Raw genomic sequence first — 11673 nt, forward strand, 5'->3', positions numbered from 1 at the left:
GGAGGGGGAAGGAGTACATAGACAAAAAAGGAGAAGGAAAAATGGTATAATTTTGACATTGTATTATATGAACATAGTTTTAGCTAAGGTTTAATCAAATTCACCCACCATCAACCCATTTCAACATTAGTCATCCAAAAAGCCTCCAAACTAAATACGAAGCCTCCAAACTAAATACGGTTCGAGCCTACTTCCGACTCAAGCCCAAGCCTAACACCAGTAAAACCCAAATTGAGCCTAACTCTAAATCAACCCTAAATGAGCCCCAAAGCTAGAGAAACAAGAAGAAATAAACCCCTCTATTCATGTCAATAACACATAAGAAGTACCGCTGTGGTCAGGTTCTTCATAGCAAAAACAACCAATCTATAGACAAACAGGTCAGTCTAGTCGGGGCAGTGGCACTACATTGCTAATTATCCATTCAATCAGATGGATCAAAGAAAATGAACAAACATGGAACTGATTGACCAGTTTGAGTCGCACTGATTTGAGTGTTTTCCACCAATTACTGACTGGGAATTAATAGGTAAAGTTACTATTTATCAAACAGACTTTGTCAGGGACATTAAATAAACAACATATGCACCAATTTCAAGTGAAACCAACTGAATAAGCCAGTCATGCCCAGTAAAAAAAATTTACAAATCAAATAGTGAAAATGACAGTTGCAAGAATCCAATTTATCAACCATGACAAGGTAAAGAATCAAATAGTTGATTCCAACTAGGATGTGCAATCCACAACAATAAGGAAGACCATTATCTGCTGTAACAAGAAAAACTACATAAGTTTAGCATCCTGGAGTAAACTAAAACACGTCATTTATAGGAGTAATTAATTGCATCAGGCTTGATGAGCAAGGATATTGGTGAACATTTTAGCATTTTGCATGAATGAAATAAATTCATAATAATCAAACAAAATTAACCATATCATGAACAGATGAAATCACCCAGATAATCAATTTCTTTTGTAGCAATAAGTGAGAATCTAAATCTATGGCAAAAATATATATATATTACCAGTTCAGAAGTTTGAAGTCCAGTATGTGATGATGATTTGAAGCTAATATCAAGATGAATTGATTTTGCATCAACACTATCATTTCTTGTCCTTTTTGAATCTATGTGGCAAGAGCTACACTCTGAACTAGACAGGTCAGGATCAGGAATTTCACTTTCTCTCTGATGTATCTGAGTTGAATGTGTATCTGGTATATGCACTATGGAAGAGCTCTCTCTTGAAATATCAGAATCAGTAGGAACTTCAGCTACAAGTTTGATAACAGGTATCTGTACATGAACAGCCATAAATGAGGACAGCCACAGAAATGATAGCATATTATGCAAAGACATAATTTTACCGCAGTGTTTTCTATGGTTTTTAATGAATCATTTCTAACCCACTCTTGATTTGCTAGGTACCTAGCTGCATGCTGGAAGAAAACAAAACAATCTATTAATATCATGCCTCATCAAATAATATATCATACTAGAAATCTACTCCAGTATGTAGTCTATTTTAGAAATCCACCATATGAATAATCACAGGATTGCATGAACAGTCAAGGGTTCCAAGAAAACAGAATTCAGAGAGATGAAAAATAGTCTTAACAGATTTCAGTAATTAAGGAGGTGGGCTAATCAGAAGAACTAACTAATATTGTCTGTTTATCATTATCAATATATTAAGCAAAAAATTTAAAACTATGTTTTCTTAGAAACCAATGCAAGTGAAAAAAGTTACTAAGTCAAACAAAAAGACAAATAATAATAATCTGATTTTCAACTAACATATCATCCTCAACAGATTAATTAGGCAGAATGGAGCCTCTTATTCTTTGAAAGCTACAAATAAGGAACAGATTAATTAGTGCTTTCCTCAAGGTGACAGACTCAAGCCTCAAATGGATGGACCATTGAAATTCCTTTACCGAATGGGCGAAAGCATTTACAAGATCAGATCTATATTATGATGTTTCGGTCAGCTTTAATGATGCAAAAATTATGCCTTGTTATGGAGAAGATGAAAATGCAAGCCCAGGGATAAATTCTCTCCAACCCAAGGGAGAATAATGCAGGAGCTGCCGGTGTGACTTTCCAAATTTTAACCCTCCAATAGTTAATCCTTCCCATCACTCAACTCTTTGATCTATTCAATCATAGAGTTCAACATGACAACTAGAGCAACCCCTTGGACAGCAAGCCCAAACTACTTCACGATAGTCAAACAATGGAAAGAGACACCATAGGAAATATGTTATATGCAAACATCCAAGCATGCCTATTTTAATATTTGGAAATTTTTATTCTAGTGATTTGGGCGATTGGGTTGCATGGTCACAATCTTTATTAGATCTATTTCTCATTTTTGTGCTCTCTAAATTTGTCTATGTTTACACAAGTCTCATTGTAAACCTTTCAGATCATAATGGATTAAATAAATGAAACAGCTAATGCTTTATTTTTAAGCTACATTTTGAAAATTAATTTCTCCATGTCTTGTGAGTAAGGTGGATTATTTCTCGGTCTCTGAAGGTGGATTCCTTCATAGCTGCTATCCTTTCTCTCTTACTCTCGTATTTCTCTCTTGTTGGTTGATTCCTCAAAACTTTGGTGTGGTTGAGCACTTGAGCTATCTATGGTAACATTGATTACTTCCTTAGCTTTCAACTTCCTCCATCTAGAGGCAAGTTGAGATGGAAAATATCAGAATTTTATTAAGGTATACCGTATGAATAACTTTAACTATGCAAGGAAAAAATTACAAGCTAGATTTAAACCACATAGCAAGTAGGCCTATGGGGACATGGTTCAAAAAATAATAGAAAACAACATTTTCTTTGTCTTGCATAGCAAAGATGGATAACAATCATGATGAATAAAGAAGAGAAAATTTAAAAATTGCAACCTATCACCCAATACACGAAATTAGCCCTTGAAAGGAATTGAATTACTTTGTGATTGATCCTTCTGTTAATCAACTAAAATTATATGTATATATTGCTCATAGGTCTTCAAATAATTCTAGAATTAAAGGCCAAGTGAGAAATTTTTTCCACAGTGGAACTAGTTAAGAATTGTAGTAAAACAGATAAGAAAAATAAAGCCAACACGGGTGTAAATCAATGAAACAATCAGATTACCTGAAGGCATGTTTCCTTGATACCATTGCGACCTTCTAAGATTCCAGCTTCTTTAATAGGCTCCTGATATTAAAGTCCATCTTTTAAATTCTACATAAAACCCCTTTTACACTAAAATGACAACAATCACTACATTTTATATGAAAATCTCACCAAATTTCGCACTGGAGGAAGAGATACAACAAGATCTACATCGCTAGTAGGCAGAGCTAAACCAGTGGCATTAGATCCAAATATATTTGTCCTAGACCGGGGCCAAAGGACTTGAAGGGAGCGTGTTACCTTTTTGACAGCCCAATTAACATGCGGCTTTTTAATCAGATTCTCAGCAGCAACCTATGCCATATCATTAGTGATGAAAAACAATTAGAAATACAAATTGCAAAGAGAGAGCATGTTCAATGAATTCACATGATGATTAAATTGGTTAAAAGATGTTTGCTCTTGTAAATCTTATGCAATACAATACCCAATCTAAGTCCTCAAAAATATATTAGTGATATTATGTTCATTGAATACAGCACAATTAGAATATTAATGTCAACTAGTAAACCAATAAATAATACTGCAAAGGATGAAATAAGTAACGCGTGCACTATCACAAACTAGACAACATTACAACAGTAGAGCAAAAAAAGTGACAGGACAGAAAACTGAGACAGATTGAGATAAACTTTAATGAACAAAACCTGCTTGCAAAAACAATCAATTTCCTCATGGAGTGTGCGCATCGCAGATAGAGATGTTCTAATAGATGAAAAATTTGTTGAATCTGGAGGTTGCAAAGGTAGAGCTAAATCAGACTGCAAAGTTATTTTTAAAAAATGCAATGGAGTCAGCACACATGAAGAAATACAACCAGTAAAAATTGAAATGATGCATCCACTTACATGTTCCTGATCAAAAGCAAGCTGAGGAATTGTGATTAAATGATCAGTCAACAATGGCCCATGAAATGATGGAACCATCTGATTGTTTGCAACGCCTTTGTTTCCCCATGAAGGCCAAACAACTTCAACACCATCAAAACATTGTTGTATTTCCTCGGAAGTACTTTCATCAGAATACCAATTTCGGACACCCCAATGTCTAGGACTTGAGCTTCCAGACCTAACACTTGGGAAGCCTCGCTTCCTAGATTCTACTACTGGAGACGGCGGAGGAGGCTGAGGCACTCGCGGAACACAAAGAACCACTGGAGATGGTGGCCTCTTGATTCGGGGAGCATCCCTCCTAGTACAAGGCCTGCATGGGCTTTTGCGTTCATAGCCAACCTTAAACTCCAATCTTGATCCTCTTCTCGACATGCTAGGAACAATAATGGGGCGCAGCATTATTGGAAGTGTGTCCCCTTTCATTCCTTCAATTACACTAGGTGAGTTGTTGATGGATTTTGAGTTTTCTTCAGGGGTATCTAATAAAGATGGTGAGTTAGGTATCTTTCCAACCATTTCATTTCCTGCAACAGTATAACCAACAGATTGATGTCCGGGCCCAACGGCATCAAACGGTGAACAAAATGGAATAGCTGTTGGTGAGGCCAAACCATTTGTGTTGTATGAAGATATTCCAGGTGTTCCAACCATATCATCTATAGCTCTGTTAAGATCGGCCTCATGCCAGGCCCATGCACTATCCTCGGAACTATGAGATGCTGCACGAGAAAAACCTGATCCAACATGTTCAGCAGGATTCCAGTACATTAGCCCGCCACCAAAAAACTTATTATAGTCCCTCGCAGATAGCATGTGGGTCTCCATTTCCTCCTCAGATTGCCAATAGCTTTCTGTATCCTCTGCCAAATCGGATATGTTTTTTTTATCACACATATCGATATCAGCAGAATTAATCCTATCATTCTTACTAAAGCTACCAGTACTTTCAACTGGATTACTAGGAAATCCAGTGCAAAAAGAAGACTGTAGCTTTGAGCTATATCCAGAGTCATAGCTCAAAGTCGCTGCTTGACCCAGTCGACTGTAACTTTTAACCATTGGAGGCCAGTCGAAACTCATTGGCAGAGTAAGAGATGGTAAGACCTGGCCTTGTCTGCCTTCAGAAGACGACATCTTTGGCTGATCCCTCAGATATAAGAAGGATTGACGATGGTAAGCAGGCCATTCATGTCCACCATCCAAATGTAGCCTTTCTGTGGCAGCAGGAACATGCAAACTCAAAGGTGAAAAGTTCTGGGGTGTTACAATAGGCCATTCATATGATTTGATTTCAACATGATTAATTTGGTTATATAGACAGCATGGTTTATTATCATTTTTAATTACAGAACTATCATCATTGGAACTTTTTTCTTGCTTGAATGGGACAACAAACTGTGAAGTTGTTCCACAAATATTTTTCGATTTGCCTTCCATGTGTTGCTCAGACATAGGTAAATAGTAATTTTCTGATGCAGCAACATGTCCATTCTCTAAACATTTTTCAGATGAGTTGACAGAACCTGCATTTATTTCATCGCAATTTACATTGCTTGTCAAACAGGACCCTGAAGAGATATGTAGAATCATTTCAACTGTGTTAACAGACGGATCACCCTGGTAAAGATAATTTTTTACTGGTTTGCCTAAATCTGGACAATGACCCTCCTCCGAAACACATTTTTGTGCAGTACTATGGAGGTCACAAGCTATCTTTGTGCACACTGCCTTCTCTTCCTCTGCCACTAAAACTGATTCCTTAGAAGACTCACGAGAATTATATACTGGAAATGAACCAAAACTGACATCAAGACCATTCAGTAAGGGATTAACAACTGCAGGATTACTAAATTCATCTAATAAGCAAGTAGTGCTTTCTTTTGTTTCAATTTCAGCAGCACGAGATGAAAAATCAGTTCCCTTGCTCTCAAGTTGAGGAAGTTCATCATTTGTAGAGCTAGCAACTATACTTTTAGCTTTTTTTCTCTTATTTTTCTTCTTACTGTTACTGCTCTTGCATGAGCCTCCAATATTTCCCTACACGACAAAAAAAAAAGTCTAATTGGGTTATTATGTCAATAAAATCATAAACAAGAAAATAAGCCAAGGAAATTGCAGTATTAGTAACCACCAATTGGATCTCAGCATCTTTCAGCAAAATATTAGTCAGATTAGCCTTTTGACTAGATGTCTGCAAGGGAATTTCCTCCTGGGAGGCAAGCCTAGTTTCACACTCATTGGAAAAATCATCTTTACATCCATTGGCCTGAAAAGAAAACAACCCTACTATAAATCAGAAATGTCAAAAACTCATGGGAACATTTAGAACACTGAAGAAAAGGGCCAACAATACCAAGGAAGGTTCACATGATCCAGGATGGACACTAGACACCTTTTGAGTAGAGTCTAGTTTACGAGAATTATGAGCTTTCTTCTTCCCTTTGAGACGACGGATTTTAGAATTTTCTCTATTTTTATTTGGGATACTTTTCAAGTTTGCATCTCCCAGAAGTTCAACATTCGTGTAGTTAGTGTAAATAACCATGAGGAGTCCGTGTAATTTCTTTGACATCTTATCCCAAATAGTCCCAGCAGAAGATAATGTACTAAAAAAGATCAGCTTTTCTTCATATTCACTAAAATGATACACATAAAGAGAAGATATCTCCTGAACCATTAATATGCAGTTCAAATATTTGGTTAGAATTTGTGCTCTTGCAGAAGACATAACAGGAATGATGTCTATGCAAAAATCAAGCCTCCTGCTAACAAGAGATCTCTGTGATCTCACCCAGGAAGGAATAGGACCATATCTTAACTGAAATTCACCATCAAGCTTACACAACTGAAATTCATTCTTCATGGCAAGTTTTGACTCCAAGGTTATCTCATTTACCTGAAAGCATAGACCAATAAGAAAATTATTGCCCATAAAAGCATGTTTTTTTGGTGACACATCAAGAAGACTTAGCTAATAAGTTGTCATCAACTAGTCAAAAAAAATAAAAATCACTCTAAATATTAAAAGACCATTGAATACTTCTACTTTCAAATAGACAGCCACCTTAGCCATATAAAACCCAATTTGGTAATCACTACATAAATCTCCTCCTTCCATCACAATCTTACAATATTCATTCAATATGAAAATTAATAGTTCTATGGCCAGTATATAGCCATAGAATGTTCTCTAGACAAGAAAAGTGAAGCAAAATAAGAAATCAAACAATGATCACTCCAAGGGCTGCACATGCCAACTAGCCAAGTTGGTAAGGGCCCTGGAAGTTGTTACTCAAGTCTTGAGTTTGAAATCTGCCTTCATCAAATGTGAGTGCTTGAAAGTTCTCATAGTTATCTTTTCAATTTTTTTTTTAAAAAAAAACTAGGACAAGGATCATCAACCAAAAGGATGCCCAAGTTTAAAATCCATACCCAACTGAGTAAAAACTTGTCCAGAAACTTTCTGAATACCGCAGAGTCAAGACAATTGAACACAGTTCACAACTCAAATGTTGATCACAGTATGCAAAAAAGGAATAATATAAAAGTTAAATCATGAACAATGAATTCCAGGATTGTGCTAATTCCTCTTTTTGCCACTAAATAATTTCGCTTGTCTTTGTGAGAAAATGTGAAAAAAAAAAAAAACATGATAGGCCATTGTCTCGTTATCATGAATGGATTCACTTGTATTGGGCATAATGGAGATGTGGCAAGTGGAACTATATTAAACTAGATACAAGTTGATAGACAATCTTGTTTAACTTGTAAAAGTGTACAATCTCAGAAAATGCTGCATTTCAATGTTTTCTCATAAGCACACTGCAATGACATTTTGTACAAAAATAGCAGCTGCATCAAGTTTCAGCATAGAAGCAAAGAAATTGGCAGGGAAACATGTTGCATAATGTCTTATTGCATTTAAAATAGCAACATTTATACTGCAGTTTCTTATCAAAGAAGGCTAGAATAACAAATTTTTTAATTGTTTCTTTTTTGCCCATTAAGACAGATAATGGAATTTCCAAAGATTCTTCCTGAAAATTAAACAGTGGAATGAGAAAGGAATCGTCAGTGACACTCTATGAACTGTTAAAGGTAAATGATTGGAGATAATTGCTTATTGTAAGTAAGATCAAAGACTCGAGTTCAGGCAATAAAAAATAAATGTTTCGAAGGTATGGACAGTGCCGACAAGTTAAATTGTATATGAAAGAAATTGATAGAATCACACTCATTGTTTAATACAAACCACTAATACAACCATCTCATCTCATACCGCTATAAAGCCTATGGACCAAGGCAAAGAAAGTCACTAAGAGCAATGAAAGAGTAATGACTATAAGGAGATTCTTAAACGAATGTGTTTAATTTAAGGAAAGGAAGATATTCTATTGCATTGTAAGGGATTATTACACATATAGGACTTCTTAAAAAATCTTAAATCTAAAACTACAAATGTGGAAGTAAACATAATAGTATAATACCCATTGTTATGGATCAAAATGTAAATACTTTAATATTGGGGACTTTACTATTTTCATTAATTAGTATTATAGATAGGTAGGGGAATACTAAGAGCTATAATCTTTTTTTTTTTCCTTTAACATGGTATCACAGCCCTAATTTTTTCCTCCTGTCTCTTTCTATAAAGTTTGCTCGCTCACAGGGAGATATTAGCATCTGTCAACGATGAAAGTTTATCTTGAGGAGTCTAACATGTTAGGGACCAAAAGGGGGCACTCCTACACATCTTATGTCACATTAGTACCAAGAAGGGGAAACCATTAACTAAAAGATTGGTAGGAAAACTGAACTACCTTATAATACTACAAGACTTAACATCTCTTTTATAATCAATTTGACTAGTCAGCTCAAAAGATCACATGCCATAATTATTAAGAAGTAGCCCTAGAAATTCTGCAGAACCTCAAGAATGCTGCCAGAAAAAAAAATTTCGCAATCAAGGTCACATTTATATTGTTGACCAATTCAATAACTTGAGAAAACAATTTCAAATAAGGTAAACATCATAGGGAAAGAGTGTAGAAACTTTATCCGCAGTGAAGATGGAAAGGGATTCATTTCTATAAATTTGTTTGACTATTGTTATCTAAAGGATCACATGGAAAACTCAAAAGTTGAAACAAAATTTTCAAGTAATTCATCAGCTTAATCAGCAAATTCACAGATTTACTGTCAAAAATGGTTTTGAATTAGTGGGAGCAAACTAAAAATTTTGTTGGCCAAGGTGATGATTCCAAATCTGCAGATTTGCCAGAAAACAATTGTCCATAGTCATGGGTATACGTTATACTAACTCACTCTGATGAAAGCTTGTTTAAACGAACCAAGCTTGACAATTTTCAAGCTTGTTCATTTTCTTATAAAACTTGTTCAAGTTTATTTATTAAAAATCTTATTAAGCTCGAGCCAAGTTCAAACTTTTATCAAGCTCAGCTAACAATATTATTGTCCTTATAATTTAGGTAAAACATTGATATGATATATTAAACTTATATTATTAAGATAATATAAACAATTTAAGAATGTAAAAATATATTATGATATTTTTATACATTTGAATGAAAAAAACTAGATTTATAATTAAGTTTTACACAAGTTGATAAATAAGTATATTCATAAATTTTTATGGCTTTTTTTCATGAACACTAACGAATAAACTAGTATTCAAGCTTATTTGTTTTATATATTTTTTCTATTAAATGAACAATAATGAACACTTACCAAACCGAACATTAAGGTTGTTTGTGGATGTCTAGTTCATTTATATCCTAATTCTCCTTTTACTTTGACATAGAAGAATATTAGCATAAAAAAGAGGTTGCTCCCGGGGAAGGATGTATCGTTCACAGTTGTACCCTATTTTGCAAGAGACTATTTTCCAAACTCAAACCCGTGACCTCTGGGTCACACGGAAGCAACTTTACCGTTGTGTCAACCATAGAACAATATTAGCTTAATTTGATTTTTTTCGCATGGATCCATATCAGCCATGATAAATGAAAACAAAAGAGCATTCTTAAGAAAAATAATTCAAGTCTCTAGATGGTTGGATAATTACTGGAAAAATAATAATAAGCATCAGATATGATTATCTCGGGGAATGTCTGACCACCAGAATCGGACTGAAGTGATTCAATGAATAATTCAAGAAAACGTGTACCAGATATTTTGCTGCCTTCCCAAGGAAAGCTTCAATAATCTTCTTCCTTCCTCCAGGATCTAACCCCGCCCACCAATCCACGCACCCTTTCCTCCTCCAGAGGGCGTTTGCGGCCAGACCAGCAGCCAAGGTCTTCCCCTTAGCAGCCTTTCCACCCTTGAGCTTCTTCCCCCCTTCAGAGCTAACCCAAGACAACCGCAAGGCCACCTCAAACCGGTTCGCTACAAAAGACTCTATGCTATAATACCCTTTGTCCTTCAACCATGGAAGCTCCAGCCAGTTCGCCGCCAAATCTGTTACCTCTCCTCTGAGAAACCTCCCTCCCGAAATCGCATCCATCACCGCCACAAACCGGTCAACGTCCACAACAAGATCCTCGGACACCGTGACCGTGTCGAGGAAGGCGGCGTCCTCAGAGGAGGCAAAGAGGAGGAGAGATGCAGCGACATCCCTCTCGGCGGTGTCGATGGCAGCAGCTCTGGAGAGTAGGCCATGAGATCGGCGGAAGCAGAGGGAGGGGAGGGAGGGAGAGTCAGAGGGCAGATCGGGGAGGACGAAGAAAAAGCCATGGCCCTGGCTGCGGAGGCGCGCGACCATTAGTAGGAGGAGACGGACGAAGTCAGGGTCGACGAAAGTGAGGGCCGCCTGGCGGTCGGCGCCGGAGAGGGCCGAGAACCACCGGAGGACGGTTGTGCGCGGGCTAGGGTTAGGCTTCGAGGCCTTGGAGAAGGCGGCGTGGTAGACGGCGATGTGAGCAGTGAGGGAGTCGAGCAACTGCTGCGATTTCATTGCCATCTCTCTCACTCGATCGCATGAGACGACGGACGTGTTATTTCCTTTTCACGCAGAGGAAGGGGAAAAAAATTAAAATTTAAAATTAAAACAGCCTTCTTTCTATCTATATCATCAAAAAGCCTTTTTATTGTATCTGGTGCTCCTTTTTCAAAGCTTATTCAAATAAAATAGTTCATTTTATTAGAATTGTCAATAGAACCTTTTATTTTAAAATAAAAATCAGGATGAGGATCCCGTTCGTCTCGGTAACGAATCAAACTTTCGTAAATAACTTTAATATTTAACTTGATAAGCATGTATATATATTCGTTCCATTCCATGTATATAGAATTAATTAAATAAACATATCAAATTTTCATAAATAATTTTAGTATTTAAGTTGATAAGTTTATATTTTCCAATATACATAGTATTAATTAAACATAAAAATTTGAATAGCTTGTTAAACTAAATAAATAAGTTTAAATATATATATGTTCAACTCGTTAACGTTTATAAATAATATTCGTAAATAATATTCATGAACCATATTTATTTTTAAAAAAATTACTCTTTTCAATATGCTAAATAAATAATAAAATAAAATAAATAAATTTAAATTATCAAAC

At 36.0% G+C, this 11673-nt stretch overlaps 1 protein-coding gene across 9 annotated transcripts in view; it reads right to left on the reverse strand.

Annotated features, from left to right (window-relative positions):
• Positions 1 to 11170, reverse strand: part of LOC122046730 — a 35244-nt gene extending 24074 nt beyond the window's left edge. For 8 of the 9 annotated variants that reach the window (XM_042607565.1, XM_042607564.1, XM_042607559.1 and 5 more), the window contains exons 1-9: positions 10271 to 11169; positions 6437 to 6979; positions 6215 to 6349; positions 4039 to 6120; positions 3838 to 3951; positions 3302 to 3484; positions 3149 to 3211; positions 1367 to 1438; positions 1026 to 1295 (exon numbers count right to left, since the gene is read on the reverse strand). In XM_042607565.1, the coding sequence (XP_042463499.1) occupies positions 1026 to 1295; positions 1367 to 1438; positions 3149 to 3211; positions 3302 to 3484; positions 3838 to 3951; positions 4039 to 6120; positions 6215 to 6349; positions 6437 to 6979; positions 10271 to 11065 (4257 nt within the window). In that variant the 5' untranslated portion in view covers positions 11066 to 11169. Of the gene's footprint in view, positions 1 to 1025; positions 1296 to 1366; positions 1439 to 3148; positions 3212 to 3301; positions 3485 to 3837; positions 3952 to 4038; positions 6121 to 6214; positions 6350 to 6436; positions 6980 to 10270 lie in introns of all 9 variants that reach the window. The other variant, XM_042607568.1, reaches the window with a different exon arrangement.
• Positions 11171 to 11673: the final 503 nt, after the last annotated feature.

Source organism: Zingiber officinale, chromosome 2B, assembly GCF_018446385.1.
Source record: "Zingiber officinale cultivar Zhangliang chromosome 2B, Zo_v1.1, whole genome shotgun sequence".
Lineage (NCBI taxonomy): Eukaryota > Viridiplantae > Streptophyta > Magnoliopsida > Zingiberales > Zingiberaceae > Zingiber > Zingiber officinale.